Raw genomic sequence first — 21,575 nt, forward strand, 5'->3', positions numbered from 1 at the left:
ATATGGAAAAATCATGCATTGGACCTAGATGATTAATGAGAAAAATTGTTCCCTGGTATTCTGAAGGATACTTTTTTTCAAATTATGGAATCTGTTTTGGAGAGAATTATTTATTTATTTATTTTTGGACAGATAGAGTTAGACAGAAAGAGACAGAGAGAAAGGTCTTCCTTCTGTTGGTTCACCCCCCAAGTGGCCGCTACGGCTGGAGCTACGCCTGTCTGAAGCCAGGAGCCAGGTGATTCCTCCTGGTCTCCCATGTGGGTGCAGGGGCCCAAGCACCTGGGCCATCCTCTTCTGCCTTCCCGGGCCACAGCAGAGAGCTGGACTGGAAGAGGAGCAACCGGGACTAGAACCTGGCGCCCATATGGGATGCCGGCGCTGTAGGCTGAGGATTAACCAAGTGAGCCATGGTGGCGGCTCTGGAGAAAATTTTTAAAAAGTCATTGTAATGCAGTCGCTGGGTATTGCATTTGTGCTGACCTCATTTTACAGCTGGGAAAGGTGAGGGCAAGAAGACTTCAATATTGCCCTGCAGCAAAACCATTGACTACCTAGAAGAGCACCGCCTCCTGGTGTCTGACTCGCTGTCAGTTCTGGGTCTCTTTCTCCCAGTCCTTGGTCTTGGCGCTATTTGAAAGCATTTTCTTGGAGCGGAGGAAAAGCCAGAACCATTTGGTCCATGGTTCCCACGTGTTTGTCTTTGCATTACCTTCCCTTTCCGTAGCTTAACTTGGAGGCCACCTGCGATGCTGAGCGGTGGGTTCAGACTCCCATGAGGCAGTGCTGCCTGCAGGTCTCTGCTGCCGGGCAGGGGCTGGGCCCCCGTCAGGACTTCCTCTTGGCAAGCTGGAGCTATCAGAAGCGAGGGCCGTGACGAGTTCTGTGACTCTGGTCCCTGCATAGCTTTCACTTGCAGGTGGGGAGGCCCAGCAGCTACCTGGTTATGCCTGGGACAGACGAGCCCTCAGCGACTTCAGCCTGGCCTGCTCCTGCCTTCTACCCAGGCCTCCTCCCCAGTGGGCTGTAACAAGTAGCACAGTGAGGAGCCTCATGGAATGATGGTGTGTGTGTGTGTGTGTGTGTGTGTGTGTGGGGCTGTGAGAAGTAGCACAGTGAGGAGCCTCATGGAATGATGGTGTGTGTGTGTGTGTGTGTGTGTGGCTGTGAGAAGTAGCACAGTGAGGAGCCTCATGGAATGATGGTGTGTGTGTGTGTGTGTGTGTGTGTGTGCAGTGCCGCAGGTACACAAACATCCCAGGAACACCAGGTTTAAGGATGGGCAGCTGCAGGTGTCACAGGAGTACAGTGGGGGATGCTGAGTAGGCCTTGCTGGCCTTCTGTGCAAGTGGCCTCCTCACCAGTTTGTGTCCTCTCTGTTCTGCCTCTGATCCAGCTCCCTGCTGATGGGCCTGGGGAGGCAGAGGGAGACGCTCAAATGCTTGGGCCCCTGCCAACCACATGGGAGACCCAGAACAAGCTCCTGGCTCCTGAATCCAACCTGGGCCAGCCCTGGCTCTTGCAGCCATTTGAGGAGTGAGTCAGTGGCTGGAAGTGCACTCTCTGCCTTTGAAATAAATAAATAGGTCTTTTAAAGTAAACACACACTTACACACCCCTGTGTAGTCTTGTGACCTTACTGTGGGCTCTGGTGCAGACAAGTGGACTTCAGAAAGTCCATGAAGAAATAGAACTGAAAGACGTGTATTTTGGTGCCATTTTTTTAATTCTTGCATTTTTTTTTCATAATAATGAATTGTTTGATTGCTGAGTCAGGTGTCTGATTCCAGGAACGTCTGTGCCCTCCCTGAGCCTGTCGGTCCCAGTGCTTCCTGCCACCTGGCTGAGTGTTCCAAGAACACTTTATGGACAAACGTTGGGAACTCCTCGTCTGAAATTAATGATGTTGTTTGAAGGAATGGCTCAGTTCAGGCGTATTGGTTTTTCTAATGAATTCCTTGTTCTTTTTTCCTAGACATTGAAAGGTACAGTAAAAGATGTATGAAGGTATACAAAGAAGAGTGGATACCAGGTAATTATAAAACAGATCATGTTAAAAGAACGTCAAAGGCTGTCTCCCTACTCCATGTTTATAAAAGATATTTTCTGTTATCGTCATAGCCAAACTGACTGCTTTTCCTATAGTTAATTACTAATGTAAGTCTTTTGGAAACCAGATGAAAAGTTTTTTTTTTTGACAGGCAGAGTGGACAGTGAGAGAGAGAGACAGAGAGAAAGGTCTTCCTTTTGCCATTGGTTCACCCTCCAATGGCCGCCACGGCTGGCGCGCTGCGGCCAGCGCACCGTGCTGATCCGAAGCCAGGAGTCAGGTGCTTCTCCTGGTCTCCCATGGGGTGCAGGGCCCAAGCACTTGGGCCATCCTCCACTGCACTCCCGGGCCACAGCAGAGAGCTGGCGTGGAAGGGGGGCAACCGGGACAGAATCCGGCGCCCTGACCGGGACTAGAACCCCGGGTGCCGGCGCTGCAAGGTGGAGGATTAGCCTATTGAGCCGCGGCGCTGACCCAGATGAAAAGATTTTTAAGTTGTAAGGAGGCAGAGTTGAAGTATATTTGGAGAAGCACTCAAAATACGTTTTTAATAAAAATCCGACTTACGACACCTGTTTGGGTTTTCCAGCTCTGTTAGCCCCAATCGCAGCTGAATGTAAGGGTGCTACAGAGCTCCGCGTCTGTGCACCTCTGTGACCTCAGGGCTCGTCCGGAGAAAACACAACGTCTCCTGTTGAGACTATTTGAAGCGAAGCTCACGGATCTTCCTTCCTTTTAAACTGCCACAGACTATCTTTAGTTGTTAAGGTGCCTTTCCATACAGTCGTGCCTAGAAAGTTCTGTTTCCGACATTGAGGTTTTACCTGGAGAAGTCAGCTTCCGGTGTGGCATTTAAGCCGCTGCTCGGGACGCTCACATCCTGTGTCAGAGTGCCTGGGTTCAGTTCTCGGCTCCGCCTCCGGCCTCCAGCTTCCTAATGCAGACTTACAGAGGCAGCAGTGAGGCTCCAGTGATTGGGTGCCTGCCACCCACGTGGGAGGCCTGGATTACTTTCCCAGCTCCTTGCTTGACCTGTTAGAGGCATCTCAAGGAGTGAACCATCTGGGAGATCTCAATCTTTCTTCCTCTCAGCTTCTTAAAATTAAAAAAAGAAAAAATTAAGAAACAAGTTTTACCTTGGATATAGACCAGGTGGAAGGGGTTTCAGCAGAGTTTATCCAGCTCACTCATTTGCAAATGAAGTTGCCATAGGAAGCTGTTGCAACCCAGGGCTCCTCATTTTAATTCCGTTTCCTTCCCGGTCTCTGTCACCTGCCCTTAGAGAAACGTGTAACTGGTATTGCCAGCATTGCTGCTCTCACAAGCTCTAGGGCTCTATCTTAAGGTTGGGGTCCCTGGAAACACTCTTTTAGGTCTGTCATCTCCCAAATTATTCTCTGCCTACTTTGTCATGATTTTTTTCTGAGTGTATAGGAACTAAAATATAGTCAGGTAAAATGACTTGTGGTTTAAATATTTTGTACAATGGCACTGAGATTTTTTTACTAATCCATTTTTTAATCCATTGTTTGCTTCCGTTTTGTTTGACTTCATGCTTAAATGTTAAAGGGAAGTGAAAAAACTAAGAGGAATTGTTTAGCTAATATAGGTAAAATCATTTATTGGAAAGAAATTATTTTTACAGGTATTTATATGCTTTAAAGTTGTCAATTTGAATTATTTCATTTTTCATGTGTTAAGGTTATGGTCACATATGTTCTTTGTAAAGCATTGTTTATTACTTAATAAATACATACCAATTACAGAAAACTTTAAGCATACAAGCTAGTATAATAATAAGTAAATTATACTTAAGAAAAACATTTGTAATTCTAACACTTTCAAAGATTTACTGCAAAGTGTTTTCGTTTTTTTGCTTTATTTCATGCTAAATTTGTACAATCAAATATTCACATATTGTCGTTTTATGGGCAGTTGTCATTGTGTTCTTTAGTTTTGTCCAAGGTCACTGATTCCTAGAGGAAATTCACTTTTTTATATTTTTTCCTTTTGTACACACAGATTGGAGAAGATTTCCAAGAGAGATGATGCCAAGGAAAAAATGCAAAAAAGGTACATTGACAAATATAATAGTAATTCAGGTAGGAAAAGATGATTGCTTTTACGTTCTGTCCCTAGAAATTGTCGGCCTGAAGTTAACGCTCAGTGTGCTGCATCCTTCTACATAGCATCTTCTGCATTTTGATGACTTCACTGGAGCTTGGTCTTGCTGTTACTGATTGCTTTGTTCAGTTGTTGACCTTTCCATGATTGTGGAATGCAAAAGCGCTGGGAAAGATTTCCAATAACCAGACCTTACTCTTCCAACCCTTCTGCTTCCCAATAAGTAAACATTATTGGCATGTTGGAGATTGTAATGATTTTACTGTCTATATTCTCAGTTTCTCACCAAAGCATTTTAAAGTTGGGGAGCTGTTAAATAGAACTGTATGTTCTAAATAAAAATACCAACATGGCTGTTATATTTTGTTTCTGTTTAGTAATCAATCCCTTCAGGAAACAGTTGAGTATCTGCTATCGCCAGACGCTGTACAGAGAGGAGTGTAGCAGTGAGCAGAGTGGGGTTATCCTTGTCCACATGGAGCTTGGACAAAAGCCATGTGGAGTAGAAGGCTGTCCTCGCTGGGAGGTCTGCGAAGAGTTTTTGAGGGAGTGGAGTTGGAGTTGAGACTATAGGGCTGGGAGGAGTTTCCTAAGACAGGTATTAGGAAGGGCGTTGGGGAAAGCAAGGTTTGAGGAAAGATCACAAGTCCAGCGGAGACAGACAAGGCTGAATGTGCTCTTGGATACTGGCGAATTGGCCTCAAATTGGAGATGGTCATTATCAAGAAAGAAGTGATGGTGAAATCGTGATCCCTAACCCGTGATCAGGGAGGAGTTAGATAATCAGAAGAAAGCACCTGAGTTGGAGGAATGCCAGACGTTAGTGGGCAGCTCAGCGGGCCGAGGCAGCAAGGAGAGGAGGTGGAAAGGAGGCGGAGGTGAGCCGGGATCAGAGAGCTCTGGAAGCTGGGGCAGGTAGGAGGGGAGGTGGTGACCAGCACAGCTGAGGGAGCTGGCAGGGTGAGGCCAGAAGATGTTCTCAAGGCTTTGCCGTGTTGGTCACGGATGACCTCCCAGAGGCCTTTTCAAAAGGCTTGCAGGAGCAGAAGCCAGTGCGAGTGGATCAGGGAGCTTGGGACACGCATGTGGGTGGTGCGCTTGAGTCTTTAGCGCCTTCTGCAATGAAGAAGGAAGATGCAGAGGGAAGTAGCCAGAGAGGTGCAGGCCAGTGGGCTTGGCCGCTAAGAAACTCCCACTCTCTCTTTTATTGCCTCTATTGAGGTATAATTGGTGTGCAATAAAATGCACGTGTTTGAAATGTTCAATTAAGTTTTTACATGTGTTAAATTTAAGGTGGAAGCATTTTTGTTTTTCGGACATATAGTATACATATTCAGTTTGATTACACAATATCATACTTTGAGATCTGCGGTTTGTTCTTTATTCCCTTGGTTTTTATTGGGCAAAGACGTTGTTTCCATAACAAAGTACATATGCGTGAACCACACTGGTCATGTCCAGCATCTCACAAGTCTTTGGCAGATTTTAAAGAGCTGAAAAGAAGGTGTCCATTCTTCCAGAATGAATGTTTTCAAATGCATCCCACAGACTGCTCATCCCTGGAGTGCCGTACAAACATTAATCATCAGCAGAAGCTTCCAGTACGTCCGGGTTGCCCTTTGTTAAAAACAATCAGCAGTGACACTTTGCTTTTCCATTCTTCTCTAATGTTTTTTGTTTCCCATTTTTTGTTTGTTCCCGAGAGGCTTGCACTGTCCCTTTTGTAAGAAGGCCCTCAGTGATTAACATTAAACTCAGCAACAAGAGTCCAAGTTTGTTCTTAAAGAACCAGCTCCTGGCTGACGTGGGAAAAAAAGACCAAAAAATTCAAATGTATGCATGCATTTCACTAAGGATAGAAGAAAGTCCATGTTAATGTTTTGATGTTTGAAGTCTTTAAGTGGGGCCGATGCTGTGGCCTAGCGGGTAAAGCCGTGGCTTGTGATGCCGGAATCCCATGTGGCTGCTGGTTCGAGTCCTGGCTGCTCCACTTTGGATCAAGTGGCCTGCTGGTGCTCCTGGGAGGGCAGTGGAAGATGGCCCTAGTGCTTTTGCCCCTGTGTCCACATGGGAGACCTGAAGAAGCTCCTGGCTTCAGCCTGGCCCAGTCTTGGCCATTGTGGTCATCTGGGGAGTGAATCAACAGATGGAAAATCTTTCTTTATGTCTTCCTCTCTTTCTCTCTCTAACTCTGTGTCTCAAATAAATAAATAAATCTCTAAAGTCTTTAATTTTTTTAGAGATTTATTTATTCATTTGAAAGAGTTACACAGAGAGAGGAGAGACAGAGAGAGAGAGAGAGAGAGGTCTTCCATCCGATGGTTCACTCCCCAATAGGCCACAACAGCCGGCACTGCACCAATCTGAAGCCAGGAGACAGGAGCTTCCTCTGGATCTCCCACGTGGGGGCAGGGGCCAAGGACCTAGGCCCTCTTCCACTGCTTTCTCAGGCCATAGCAGAAAGCTGGATCGGAAGCGGAGCAGCCGGGACCAGAACCGTTGCCCATATGGGATGCTGCCGGCGCCTCAGGCCAGGGTATCAACCTGCTGCCCCACAGCGCCAGCCCCCTTTAAGTAATTTTGATACATACAAAGATGAGGTAATAGGTAAAATCAAAGTGACAATTTGCACAGAATGAACAGTGAACTTGAGTCTGCAACTGTAACTAACCTTTTTTTTTTTTTTTAAGATTATTTGAAAGGCAGAGTTAGAGAGACAGAGACAGTGAGAGAAAGAGATCTACCTGCTGGTTCACTCCCCTAATGGCCAAAATGGCCAGGGCTGGGCCAGCTGCAGCCAGGAGCCTGGAACTCCATCTGCATCTCCTACATGGGTACAGGTGCCCAAGCACTTGGGTTATCTTCTGCTGCTTTCCCCGGCACATTAGCAAGGAGCTGGATCAGAAGTGGAGCAGCTGGGACTTGAACTGGCACTCATATGGGATGCAGGTGTCACAGATGGTGCTACAATGCTAGCCCAGTTGACCGTTTTGGCTAAGAAAGTAGTAATCTCTAATAAGTTTATTTATTTCATCATATGCTGTAATATTCATTTAATAGACTTATAGGGCGATTAAATACTTTTATTAAAAAAGATTTTGTGATTTGATTAATTAATACTCAGCTGTTTTTTTGGCATCAGTATAATGATATTTGTTGAGCTCTTATTATATATGAGGTTACATATTTTTTAAAAGTTTTTTGTGAGAAATATAGGTATCTCTCAACTGCTGGTTTACTCTCTGAATGCCTGCAACAGTGAGGGCTGGGCCAGGCTGAAACTCAGGGCCAGGAACACAATCCAAGTTTCTCATACGATTGGCAGGAACTCAGCCACTTGGGCCACCCAGCACCTGCTGCCTCCCAGGGTGCACATCAGCAGGAAGCTGAAATCAGGAGTGGAGGGGACAATGAGCCCAGGCATTCTGATAAGGGTTGTGGATGTCTCCAGTGTCTTTATGGCTACCCAAACACCTGCATTGCAGTGCCATGTATTATGTGCTGTAGTTTGTGATCAAGTCTTGGCTCTCAAGGAGGGAGGTATTGCTGTGGATTCGTTTCTGAGAGGAAGAGTGTGGTGGGGGCAAGAGGCACAGAGTCACCTCATAGACCCTGGGAGTCAGGTGAAAACAGGCCTGAGGCAAGCAGCCTGCAGACTCGTTTATTTCAGTTGCTACAGCTGCTTATATAGCCCAGGCAGCCAATCCGGTCAAGGGGTGGTTTATGCCCTAATCAATCGCACCCTGTTGCCAGGCAGTTTCTGAAGCCTTCCAATCACAGACTGTTGCCAGGCAGTTTCTGAAGCCTTCCAATCACAGACTGTTGCCAGGCAGGCTCCGTGGTCATGTGGTTTCCGAAACCATCCAATCACAGCCTGTTGCCAGGTAGTTTCTGTTGCCAGCGGCCATCTTGGCATGGCCTTCTCATTCCACCACAGGTAGGGAAGGTTACCCATCATTAAATCTACTGTGCCATAGTTGGTAAAGCCGCCACATGTATTGCCGGCATCCCATCTGGGCGCCAGTTAAAGTCTTGGCTGCTCCACTTCCGATCCAGCTCTCTGCTATTGCCTGGGAAAGCAGTAGAAGATGGCCCAGGTCCTTGGGCCCCTGCACCTGCATGGGAGACCTGGAAGAATCTCCTGGCTCCTGGCTTTGGATCAGCCTAGCTCCAGCCATTGCAGCCATTTGGGGAGTGAACCAGCGGATAGAAGATCTCTCTCTCTCTCTCTCTCTCTCTCTCTCTCTCTCTCTCTCTCTGCTTCTGCCTCTGCCTCTGCCTCTCTGTAACTCTGCATTGCAAATAAATAAATATATCTTTAAAAAAAATAAGTCAAACTGTTATTGCTGTTTGAGCAAACCTCAGTAATACATATGCTTAGGAGCTCTGAGCTCAATGCCTTCCCAGGGCAATTTGGTACAGCACAGTAAATTGTAATTCCATCTGTTAGGGGTCATCCACCACAATCCAAAGATTTCCTCCTCCATGGGTTAAATGTTAATCTTCAACAAAATTACATCTTTCCGAGCCATAGTTTGCTTTGTTACCACGTAATTCCTAGGTATTTAGTTTGATTTTGATTAAGAACTATAATACTTCTGATCATGGTGGGACAGTTTCATAGCATATCATAATGCTTTCATAGCTAGCTGGCAGAATCGCTGTGGGAAATAAATCTCTGTTCCCTGCCGTTTCAGAATGGACTCAAAATGCAGCATTTTTGATAAGAATAAAAAACATTATGCATGTGTCAAAACCATTAAAACATTTTACTTCATTTATGAGCTATGACCTTCATGTGATGGGACTGCTCTGTTTATGTATTTTAATCTTCATTTGGTTGGTAGTTTCTTTGAATATAACCTCTTTCTCATCTCTTTCATTGTTGAAAAATGTAATTTATCTTGCACTTTTTTTTTTTTTGCCTTCCAAATCTGTTAAGATTGTTTTGGTTAAAAGGCAGGAAACCAGATTTGTGGGAGGTTGATGCTCTTGTGCTTCTAAAATAACATTTTAGCAATTTTGGCCATAGCTGTTTTAATTGTCACTTTAGTGCTGGTAAACATAGCCTTTGGTGTAGCCTTAAAGACTGTCCTATTCAATGGTTATCATTTGTTCATTGAAGAGTTGATGAGGTGTGATTGTTTCATTTTTGGAAGAATTAAGATACTCTGAAAATTATGTAACTGGATGTGACATATCACTATGCTAGATAGCATATGAGAAAGCTAAGAAATATAATACACAGTTTCTGGAAAAAACAAAATGTATGTTAACCAGTCATTTTACTTTCAGCAGGCCCAAAATCCAAAAAGGAGAAAGCTACTGGCCAAGGCACTGCCCTCACTTCTACTGCAGACGTCTTGAAAAAAATTGAGGTGAGGTTTGTGTCTTCCCATGAGAATGAACTAGAAAACATAAAAGGTTGGACCTGCTTTTGCCATATTACTTTGACCTTCATACCTCCCCCTTTTTAAAATTTTTTAAAGATTTATTTACTTGAAAGGCAGAGTTACAGAGAGGCAGAGACAGAGAAAAAGGGTGCACCATCCACTGGTTCGCTCCTCAAATGACCACAATGTCCAGAGCGTTTTCTGATTTGAAGTCAGAAGTCAGGAGCTTCTTCCTGCCCCCCCCCCCCTTTTTTTTTTGACAGGCAGAGTGGACAGTGAGAGAGAGAGAGACAGAGAGAAAGGTCTTCCTTTTCCACTGGTTCACCCCTCAATGGCCGCTGCGGCCGGCGCACTGCACTGATCTGAAGCCAGGAGCCAGGTACTTGTCCTGGTCTCCCATGGGGTTCAGGGCCCAAGCACTTGGGCCATCCTCCACTGCACTCTGGGGCCACAGCAGAGAGTTCAGATTTGAATATAGTTTTTTTAGTTTATTTTTTTTTTAAAGATTTATTTATTTATTTGAAAGGCAGAGTTACACAGAGAGAGAAGGAGAGGCAGAAAGAGGTCCTCCATCTGCTTGGTTCACTCCCCAATTGGCCACAGTGGCTGGAGCTGTGCCCATCTGGAGCCAGGAGCTTCCTCCAGGTCTCCTACTCAGGTGCAGGGGCCACAGCAGAGAGCTGGATCAGAAGTGGAGCAGCTGGGTCTCGAACCATTGCCCGTATGGAATAGTCACCACGGTTGACCACATGGCAAGTTCTGCTCTCTTCCCCACCTGCCAGACAGACTCAGAAGCAGAAATTCCTGAGAATGGGGCATACATAATGAGAAAAAGGAGAAAGTTATGGGCCGTGTGCAACAGGGATAATTTATCCCAGGACAGCCGGACCACACTAGTTTTAAATGATTTCATTTATAAGCCAAACATAGGCATTTCTTTCTCCTTTTATAAGGGGTCCTTAAAGATATCATGGAAAATGTGTATTATGAAAAAAGTTTGGATTTTGAACCAAAATAAGCCCCTTGTATGTTAGACGGAAAGCAAAAGAACATTCTGAATGCCTTTCTCCTTCTAAGTTGAGCACGTGGGATAGAAATGATAGAAATGAGCACTGTGTGTTAGAGCTGATAATCCCAGCATCACCTGAGACCCAGTGAAGGAACAGAGTCAAAGAAACACCCGTGGCTCCCGTGGTAGTCAGGTAGGGCTGGACCCAGGTGATTGGTGGCTGTCCTCTGTGGGCTGGGCAGGGAGGTCAGAGGCCAGTGGTTTGCACAGAAATGAATGCAACTCACTGAATGCAACTCACCTGCACAGGAACTGGAGAAGAGAGGCGACGGTGAGAAATCAGATGAGGAAAACGAAGAGAGAGAAGGCAGCAAAGAGAAGGGCAAAGATGGCGACGATGAGGACGACGAAGAAGCTGCGGAGCAGGAGTACGACGAAGAAGAGCAGGAGGAGGTGAGGGCTGTTTGGGACGGGGATGGGCTGCCAGGCTCCAAGGCTGTCCGGTCGGGACTCGGACACACGGTGTGTTGTTAGAGCTGGCAGTGGGTGGCCCGGTCATTGGTGTTCATGCCCTGGTGGCAAGGGGACGATGATGCATTGAAACCGTGACGATGCCAGGGTGAACGCAGGATGGAACAGGAGCGTGGCAGTAGAAGTCCTCACGTCAAGGAAGCTGCCCCCAACGAGTGCAATTCGGATTTGTCAGGGTGCAATTCCAAGTCAGCCGTCGAGGTGTCGGAGGCTTGGCCGTGCAGGGCCTCCTGGCTCACATGCCAAAGTGCAGGTGCACCTGTCAGAGGTCAAGGACGGCCCCTCCTCCGGCGTCTGGCTGTGCCAGGACGGGGTGCTGTGTGTTTCGGATGCCCTTCTTTTGCAAATGTGGTGTGTCTCAAAATAAGCAAGAGTGTGACCAAGATAACAGGCATTTTTGAGGAGGGGAACTGAGTTGGCCCCAGCCTGTGGGGTCTTTGTGGAGGGCTCACAGGGTCCCTCCAGGCTGGTGGCCTCTTGGCTGTTCCGATCACCCGTGCATCCCCTCCATTTCAGCTGCTCCACCCGCCCGTGGAGTCTTTCCTAGCTACTTTGCATTACATTTTGTATTCTTTCCAGAGTTAGAGTGATATAAATGTTTCCAAATAGCTAACCTCCTTTGTTCAGCAGTTTGCTTTCCTCCTAGACTTGAAGCCCTCCTTTGTGCCTGTGTCTGTTAGATGCCTTTCTGGACCCTTCTTTCATCCCGGTCTTTCTGAACCATCGTTGAGCCGTTCGATGACAGAGGCGTCTGATCGCGTACGTGGAGGGCATGTCTTCCCTGGCGCCCTTCCTCTTCCGCCTTTTCCCTCCAATGTTTTAAAATGAGACGGGCCGCCTTGCCCGCAGCTGCCTCTGCAGGTTGCTTGCTTTCTGATTCCCACTACCCCGACGTGATAGTGACTGTCTTTCCTTCCCCTCTTTCGCCTTCGCTGGCTCCTTGCTCGGTTTCCTTCTACAGGGAGGCTGCACCCTGGCGCGCCCTGCAGAACCTCTCTCTCGGTACTGCCCCATCTCCCATCCTCCCAGCACACACTGCGGACCAACGCAAACCTGCCTCGGTTTCCCTCTCTGCCCTTTCTTCCCTCGTGAGCATCTCTGGGCAATCACAGAAGTTGGTGCCGGCAGATAAAACACCAGCCAGCCCCTCGTCCCTTTCTCGTGTTGAGTCCACACTCTCCAGCAGTTACTTTAGGGCATCTTCTCTTGTCTCACTCCCTCTTCACTCCCTTCACTGTCACTCTTGGCAGGTGCCAGCACCCCCATCAGAAAGCACAGCCGTCGCGAACTGCCCTCACCTGGCGTCCTCTGCCTCCGTGGCCACCCCTCCCAGTGCCTCCCCAACCCCTCTCGGGGTCCTCCCCCACCCCTCTCGGCGTCCTCCCCCACCCCTCTTGGCGCCTCCCCCACCCCTCCCAGATCTCCCCCACCCCCTCGATGCCTCCCCCTCCCCTTCCACCCCTCCCAGCATCTCCCCCACCCCCACCACCAATCTTTGTTTTCAGCTGAAGATATCGGCCTCACCCTCTCCATACTCTACTCATCTCCATTCACAAATGAAGACATGTTTGTCTCCCATTGTGAGATTATCTTCCATTGCAAGTGGGACAGTGTCCTCAATGTTTGTCTCTTGGAAACTCTCTTCATGGTTAATACCTGCCTGCTTCCCCCAGCCCCTGCCAGTATTTCGCCCTTTTCAAATTGATTGCCACCTCCTTGCTATTCAAATGATCACTACTGGCCAGTTTTGGCCCTGACTTTGTTTACTTGGCCTTTGTAAAGCCCTTGACACTTCTGGCAACACTCTTAAAAGTAGTACTTCCTTTGTTTAAACTAAGCCACTTAAGTAGCTACAGGCACTGCATCAGTCAGTGTTCCGTTGCTGTAATGAAATACCCGAGGCTGGCTGATTGGTAAAGAAAAGGGGTTTGTTTATTTAGCTCACAGTGCAGAGAGCCTGGCGCCCCCCACCCCATTCTTGGAAGATGGCATCATGCTGGGAGGGAGGGAGTGCAGAAGCAAGGGGCACCCAGGGAGACAGGAAGCCGGTGGGGGGTGGGGCTCTTGTAGCACCCTATTTTCACGAGAACCAACTCAGGGTCCCCAGAGGAATACTTTAATCCCCTACAAAGGCAGTGCCTCTGCATTGCTTAGCCTTTCCTTACTATAAAAAACTACCCGAGGCAGGCTGCCTTATGAAGAAAATAGGTTGGTTTCAGCTCCTGGTTCTGGCAGGTCAATTTATATGAGAGAGAGAGAGAGGGAAAGACAGAGGGAGCACTCTCTTAAATCTATTATGTAAGATCTCTTATATCTTAGATCTTATATCTGCCGGTTTATTCTCCCAGTGCCTGCAATAGCTGGAGCGGGGCCAGAGTGAAGCCAAGAGTCAGGAACTCTCTGGGTCTCCCATGTGGGTGGCCAGGACTCGTGGGTCATCTTCCACTGCCTTCTCAGGGCATTTACAGGAAGCTGGATCAGGACTTGAACCTGAACTCTCCTACAGGATGTGGGAGTCCCAAGCAGCAGTTTAACCTGCTGCCGGCCATTGTTCCCATCCTGTGCATGTGTCTTCTACGTCCATTCTCTCTCTCTAAAGCCACCAAGATTCAGTCCTGGGGGCTCCACCCTAACAACCTAAGGCAATCTAAACGCTTCCTAAAGGTCCCACCCTGTGAACGCTATGATTTTTGCCCTGTTAGTGCCATTAACAAAAGACTTTGGGGATTAAATTCCTGCATGAGTTTAGGGCCAAACCATAGCACCCTCACCGACCTCCAGCTGAGCTCCACCCCTCCAGTGTCTCAGACCTCAGCACCACCAAGCGGAGGGCCAAGCCACCAGCATGTGAACCCTCGGGGGAAATGCCACCTGCACGCCAGCACAGTCGTCTCCTGTGCTGGGTCCCAAGGCACAGAGCAACCTGCGTGCTGCACTTCGTTTTTGTGCTGGGATGTTTCTCATTTAACCCCTATTTCCAGTACCTTGCTGTGGTCTCTTCCTCTTTCTGGTCCCAGAGTTCTACCCTGGGGCTTCTGTTGCTTTCTGAGATCCTACTGGTTGCGTCCTGACTGGGAGTTGCCCTCTGTGGACTTAGATCTAGGACTCTCAGTTCTCACTCCACCCAAGTAATTGTGCACTGAGTATATGGTTGCAACTGGGCTGGCTGACCGGACTGTGAAGGTAAGGCACCGTCTTTTCTTCATTTGCCTACTGAGGAAATAAACGAGAAAGGAGGGCCGGCGCCGGGGCTCACTAGGCTAATCCTCTGCCTTGCGGCGCCGGCACACCAGGTTCTAGTCCCGGTCGGGGCGCCGGATTCTGTCCCGGTTGCCCCTCTTCCAGGCCAGCTCTCTGCTGTGGCCCAGGAGTTCAGTGGAGGATGGCCCAAGTGCTTGGGCCCTGCACCCCATGGGAGACCAGGAGAAGTACCTGGCTCCTGCCATCGGATCAGCGCAGCGCGCCAGCTGCGGCAGCCATTGGAGGGTGAACCAATGGCAAAGGAAGACCTTTCTCTCTGTCTCTCTCTCTCACTGTCCACCCTGCCTGTCAAAATAAACAAACAAACAAACAAACAAACAAACGAGAAAGGAGATGGTATAGGGGCTGGTGTTATGGCATGGTGGGCTAAGCCCTGCTTGTGACGTCAGCTTCCCGTATCAGCCTGATGGTTCCTGACCCAGCTGCTCAGCTTGTGATCCAGCTCCCTGCTAATGTGTCTGGGAAAGCAGCAGCAGATGGCCCAAGTACTGGGGCCTCTGCCAGCCACATGGGAGAGAGACCTGGATGGAGTTCCAGGCTCCTGCCTTTGGTCTGGACAAGCCTGGCCATTGCAAGCCATATGGGAGTGAAGCAGCAGATGGAAGAACTCCCTTCCTCTTGCTCTCTCTGTCCTTCACTGGTTGTCAAATAATAAATAAATCTTTTATAAAAGGAACAAGAAAAGGAGACAGTGTAATACAGTTCATAACCTTGTGATGTGATAATCCAGGTTGTTATAGTGCATTAAATTCTGTTGTAGGGTTAGCAAAGAAGGTCAAAGAAGAGATGTACAGAGTTAATCAGGTCAGATGAAGATGAGAAGATGGAGTAGAGGGGACCTGTGGGTAGAGGAGGAAGCCTTGTGGCATCTTTTGGTAATGGGCCAGGACAACCGGTCTGGCTGGAGCAGAGGCTGTGGGTGGGGTGATGAGCAGGGCGTGCACCACTAAGGGCCTGGAACGCTAGGCTGTGGAATCTGGCTTTATCCTGAGTGCACCGAGGAGCCCTTGGAGGGTTTTGAGCCCTGGAGGAGTACTGTCACATGTGCTTGCATTGGAAGGAGCCAAACCAGAGGATCTCAGGCAGGGCGGTTCTGCCCTGCAAGGGACCTTGGGTACCCCTGGGGCAGTTTTGGTTGTCCCAGCTGGCATAGGGAGGGTGCCCTGGGCGGGTAGTGGCCGGAATTCTCTCAACAAGTCACTGGACATTGACTAAGGCCAGGTCTGTGTTGAGATTCAGCTAGCCGCTAACAAGACAACAGGTACTACAGTAGCTTTACAATTCTGTGTTGGGCATTAGCAAAGTAGAGTTTACAAATATATACATTTCATTTACAACAAAACAGAAAAGAACTCTCCACTGGAGAAGCTAAGCACACCCTGGGAGGCCAGGGAGGGGTGGGAAGAGGAGCTCCGTCAGGACCTCCCTGGATACAACCTCGTCTGCTCTGTTCAGCAGTTTCTGCACTTAAAATGGTTTGTGATGAATTGACCCGTGTACTGAAGTATCTGTGTAACACCTGCGTGTGAAATCCAGAAAACAAGAGATTTTTTCCTTCTTCACTCTTGTGAATATTGCAGTGGCAAAAAAATGAATAAATAAATAAGGGCTCAAAGGAAAGCCAAGAACCATGTATACAGTCATCAGTTTCAAGAGTTCTGCTAATTGTATTGTGTGGAGATTACTAGCGTCAGTTAACCACCTGGAGGGGACATCTGTGTCTAAAGCACGTGGTGGAGCAGGCGTTTGGCACAGTGGTTAAGATGCAGCATGGGATGCCTACATCCCAGATTCGTGTCCCTGGGTTTGAGACCCAGCTCCACTTTTTTTTTTTTTTACAGAGATTTATTTTATTTATTTGAAAGGCCAAGTTATAGAGACAGAGAGGAAGAGATAGAGCAAGAGAGGTCTTCCATCTGCTGCTTCACCCCCCCCCCCCCCAAATGGCCACAACAGCCAGGGCTAGGCCAAGCTGAAGCCAGGAGCCAGGAGCTTCTTCCGGGTCTCCCATGTGGGTGCAGGGTCCCAAGGACTTGGGCCATCTTCTGCTGCTTTCCAAGGCCCATTAGCAGGGAGCTGGATCAGAAGAGGAGCAGCTGGGTCTCAAACTGGTGCCCTTGGGGCTGGGGCTGTGGCATAGTGGGTAAAGCCACCACCTGCAGTGCCAGCATCCCATATGGAGTCAGAGGTACTCCTGTATGGGAGTACATATACATCATTTTATCCATAAATATTTCAGTACGGACTCAGAAAAATCAGGGCCCTTTGATAGCATCACAGTGTTGTCACTGAACTTCATACAATGACATATAAGTTCCTGATACTGTGAAATACCATGGCCAGTGTTAAATTTTGATTGTCACAAAAATGTTTCTCGTTTGTTCCAAGCAAAATGCACACCTGATCAGGGCACCATAGCTGGTGAATCCCTGTTCTTCAACACCCAGTGGACTCCAGGCACTTTGATGGCTGTGGTGTCGCTGAGTCATTGACTAGTGTGAGGATGAGCCCTTTCTCAGCCATGAGTGGGAACGTCCCTGGGGCTGCAGGAACCTGAAAGGCTGTGGAGGGACTGCAGTGTGGCTTCCTCCAGGTCTGGTTTTGTGTCACAGGACTTTTTGGGGGGCGGGGCAGCAGAATTCCCTCTGCTTCTGCTTACTTGTGCTTGGTGGACAGAATCCTCAGTTCTGGCGTACATAAGCCAGTGAGTGTTAATGTACACTGTTATTATTATTATTATTTAAGATTTATTTATTTGAAAGGCAGAGTTACAGAGACAGAGGAGAGAGAGAGATCTTCCATCCGCAGGCTCACTCCCAGATGGCTGCAACGGCTGGCACTGGGCCAGGCTGAAGCCAGGAGCCTGGAACTGCATCCGGGTCTCCCACATGGGTGGCAGGGGCCCAAGCACTTGAGCCACCTTCTGCTGCTTTCCCAGGCACTTTAGCAGGAAGCCAGATAGGAAGTGGAGCTGTCGAGACTCCAACAGGCACTCCTACGGGAAGCTGTCTTCGCAGGCAGTGGCTTAACCTGCTGTACCACAGTGTTGGCCCGTTAGTTTGTTTCTGGAGAGTCTGTGCATTCAGTGTGTAGAAAGTGGTTACTTGTTTCACAGACTAAACCATGTGGCATCCCATGGTCCATGGATATTCCGGGATAGCATCTTAGGAGATGAGCCATCCCAAGGAGGGGTAGTGTGTTAGATGCACTGTTGTGTGGAGGGGTTTGAGCCATCTGGAACCACAGGTAGTGTGTTAGGAGGGCCACCCCGTGGAGGGGCACCATCTTAGCCCACGGAGGGGTGGTGGTACTCGTTGGACAGAGGGCTGTAATTTATGGAACGTGCTATCCCATGGAGAGGAGTGTCTGAGAACATGACACCCACACAGAGGAGTGTCTGATGGGGTGGAAATGGGCAGCCCTTCTCGTCCTCCTGGGTGGTGGGTGTCTTAGAATAGGAGGAGGCAGACTTGAGCCGCACAGGTGAGTGTGTGTGGGGGGTGGGGGGGGGTTTTTTTGGCCATGCAGAGTTAGAGAGAGAGAGAAAGAGAGAAAGGTCTTCCTTTTCTGTTGGTTCACCCCCAAAGTGGCCGCTACGGACGGCACACTGTGGCCACTGTGCTGCGCCTATCCGAAGCCAGGAGCCAGGTGCTTCCTCCTGGTCTCCCATGCAGGTGCAGGGCCCAAGCACTTGGGCCATCCTCCACTGCACTCCCTGGCCACAGCAGAGAGCTGGACTGGAAGAGGAGCGACCGGGACAGAATCTGGCGCCCCAACCGGGCCTTGAACCCTGGGTGCCGGCGCCACAGGTGTAGGATTAGCCTAGTGAGCCACGGCACCGGCCTAGAACTGAAGCGTGTTTTAAGCAGACTTGGTTTAAACCTGCCATGGGACCTAAATGTAGCATTTCTTACTTTTAAGGGACAGTCTGCATTGTATTCTTTAAGTGGAGCGTTACTGCCTGTTCCTTCTACTGCCCACTGAGGACTGCTCCTGTGTTCTCTCACTAGGAAAATGACTACATTAACTCATACTTCGACAACGGAGACGATTTTGGCGTAGACAGCGACGACAACATGGATGAAGCAACCTACTAGCCGTGAAGTTCGTCAGAAAATGTTCTTAGGATGCGGCTTCTCAGCATTCAGACTTGGTTTTTTTTTTTTTTTTTTTTTTTTTTTTAATTTCTGATAAGGAGTGAAAGCCTGTTTTACTTTTGCTATCTTTTGGTTGGACAGTTACTGATACTCGTAACCCAAACATTCAGAACCACTTTACTGTAGTAGCAGTTACCGTGTACAAATGAGTCTCTGACACGCCAACGTTCCTTCTAGATACCTCTGCCATTCCTATAGGTTTTCTCATGGATTGACTTTTGTTAATGCCTAATGAGTTTTTGCATCTCTTAATCGATGCATCCATACTTGAACAAACCGTTCTTGTTTAACTGCTGATCTTTTGTACAAATATGATTTGTCATAATGGATTTCTATAATCTGCAAATTGATTTAATACAGCACATAGAGCACTTTAAAAAAAAAAACAACAGAAACTTGAAAATAATTTTATTTTCTACTTGTACATGGTATGTTCCATACCACTACATTAATGACAACATTAACCCACCTAAGCTGTAAACATGTATGAACTTCAAAGAGGTTAGAAGTTTTGTGATTGAAAACATCCCCACGGGAAGACAGGCCACTCTGAGCAAGTTTATGGGAGAGAGAATTAAAAGGTTTTTTTGGTGGAAAATATTTTTGAAGTTGTACATACATGAAATTAACCACCCCACTGTAGTAAGTTTAACATCTTCGAATAGTTGGGCTCATGGAGAATGAAAGTGAGACATCTTAGTTTTGTACTTTACCTAAGTATGGAGTACTGGTCGCGCTGCGGAATGCATGTGTATGAACCCTGACGCGCCCGGGCCTCTCGGGTCCCATCACCACACAGAATGAACTCAGGTCATTTTCAAATGAACTTGTTTGTGTGACTTCAAAGCTAGCCCCAACCCCAGCCTTTATCTATTTTGAGGGAGCACACCCCCAAACTGCAGCCTCCAAAGACTCACAGATGCCAAAGATTTTCAAGGGAGCTCGTATTTCAAAGACAATTTATATTACTCACCAAATGCAATCAAACTCTTTTTCCTCCTTTGGGGAGCTATCACCTGTTACCCTCTAACCCAAGAGGCAGAGCCACCTGTGCTGTGAAACTCAGCCTCAAAACTGAGTTTGGCCAAGTTCTGTGCCTTAGTTTCTCTTGTAAATGATGTCATGTAAAAACCGCATACCCATGAACCAAGGTCTACCAAATGCAGAGATGATTGCTCTAAGTTTGGTTGTCACCCTCTGAGACAATTAGAGTTTGGGAAGTAACCAAAAGCATGTTTTCTTCACAAAGATGTATGATAATCTGATTTTCCCATCTTGCATTTGTGGGGAAAACTGGAGCGAATTTGTATCACCTTGTGCCATTTTGCAACACGACTTTCTCAGGACAAAGACCACTTCCAATGGCAGTGCTTCCTTCAGTGATTCAGATGGGTGTGTGAGGCCCCCCCCCATCTTATCAGGTTAGTGCTGTGTTGATCCTATGTGAACTCCTTCTTGTGTAAGCAAAATTGTCAAAAATGTTTAAAATAGGCTATTTTTAAAGCAGCCATCTACTTACTGTACATAATGAAAACCCCACATGGGGTTTTCAGTAGTAATGAGATGGTGTTGTCATATGGGAACATTCATTAACACAGGTGTTTCGTCCTGTCACCTTATACCAGAATCAAGTACCAGTTCTGGTTAAATGCTTTATTATCCATCTGCAGGTAACGGCTTCCACCAGGCAAATGCAATGAAGATGAAGGTGTTTCTTTTCCTAGCTTTCAGTTTGCCATCATTTTCGTCCTGTGTACAGTAGGGCAGCCAGGGCCATCCACTCCCCCTCTGGAAGCTCTTTTTAGTTTTACAGCATATGAAAGGTGAGAACAGGCATGATTTGCAGGCTGCTTTACCAACATGAATCTTGTTTTTCTGGCTTACAGTAAGACTGTGAAGTGATTCCACAGGAAGGCAGACATCGTTTTGCAGAGACAACCTCTTCCGTGTAAAAACGTATTGTTGGTGTAGTGTCTTTAAAACTGTTACAAGCGGAAGTGTTCGGTTGCCATGATGCTTATTTTTCTGTATTTGTTTACACATTAAATTCTTACAAAACAGAGTTGTGGCCTCTTGTTTTACATCAAGATGTTTTGAACTCACTTAAATGTATTATTTAGTAGGGAAAACTAATTTAATACGGATCTTACCCAGTAACTATATGTATGTATTTGAGCAGAGATGCCTGAATCAGGTGTTCTTGCACCACCCACCACCACAAACAAGAAAACCCTGCAGCTAGGGGACTAGGTGTGCTAGCATACTGAGACTTGGCAGGCAGTGCAGTACTTGCATCATCACTCGTGTCCTGGACCAACATACTGATATGGATACCAAAGAATACTAAAGGCGGATGCAACCTCTCACCCTCTCTTCCCTCTCCACTTCACATGTACAGTCCCAGTGGTTTTATATGTTAACTTTTTTTTTTTTTTTTTTTGACAGGCAGAGTGGACAGTGAGAGAGAGAGACAGAGAGAAAGCTCTTCCTTTGCCGTTGGTTCACCCTCCAATGGCCGCCGCGGCCGCCGCGCTGCGGCCAGCGCACCGCGCTGATCCAATGGCAGGAGCCAGGAGCCAGGTGCTTTTCCTGGTCTCCCATGGGGTGCAGGGCCCAAGCACCTGGGCCATCCTCCACTGCACTCCCGGGCCACAGCAGAGGGCTGGCCTGGAAGAGGGGCAACCGGGACAGAATCCGGCGCCCCGACCGGGACTAGAACCCGGTGTGCCGGCGATTAGCCTAGTGAGCCGCGGCGCCGGCCTGGTCCCAGTGGTTTTAATAATGTCTAGATTTCACTAATAACAACTTCAGTTTTTGTAAAAAGAAATTTAAAAAGATACTTTTTAAAGTGGGAGGAAAACAGATCACACCACAGATCCTTCCATTAAATAAGTAAATATTCCAAAGACTTTCTCAATTCCTCTATGTAAAATTAATATTCTTGAAGTAGAAGCGTTTTTGTGTTATAAGAAGTGAAAATTTATTTACCAAGCACTTTATGTAACTGTGATCCACAACCCCATAGCAAGTTGTAGATCCTGCCTAACGCC

The 21,575-nt window shown here is 47.6% G+C and overlaps 1 protein-coding gene across 4 annotated transcripts in view; it reads left to right on the forward strand.

The window, feature by feature from the left end:
* Window positions 1-20,587, forward strand: part of POLR3G (RNA polymerase III subunit G) — a 39,619-nt gene extending 19,032 nt beyond the window's left edge. Inside the window, exons 4-9 of one of the 4 annotated variants that reach the window (XR_016220485.1) lie at window positions 1,976-2,032; window positions 4,073-4,123; window positions 9,470-9,552; window positions 10,886-11,029; window positions 18,379-19,946; window positions 20,412-20,587. Coding sequence is in view for 3 of the 4 variants with exons in the window: in XM_008261927.5 (XP_008260149.2) it covers window positions 1,976-2,032; window positions 4,073-4,123; window positions 9,470-9,552; window positions 10,886-11,029; window positions 18,379-18,465 (422 nt within the window). In the remaining variant the exon portion in view is untranslated. Of the gene's footprint in view, window positions 1-1,975; window positions 2,033-3,284; window positions 3,424-4,072; window positions 4,124-9,469; window positions 9,553-10,885; window positions 11,030-18,378 lie in introns of those variants that run through there. The other 3 variants (XM_008261927.5, XM_008261931.5, XM_089313007.1) reach the window with 3 other exon arrangements.
* The last annotated feature ends 988 nt before the right edge of the window (window positions 20,588-21,575 follow it).

The sequence above is a fragment of the Oryctolagus cuniculus genome, chromosome 14, assembly GCF_051225735.1.
Source record: "Oryctolagus cuniculus isolate XC-2025 breed Fujian yellow rabbit chromosome 14, ASM5122573v1, whole genome shotgun sequence".
In the NCBI taxonomy this organism is placed as follows: Eukaryota; Metazoa; Chordata; class Mammalia; order Lagomorpha; family Leporidae; genus Oryctolagus; species Oryctolagus cuniculus.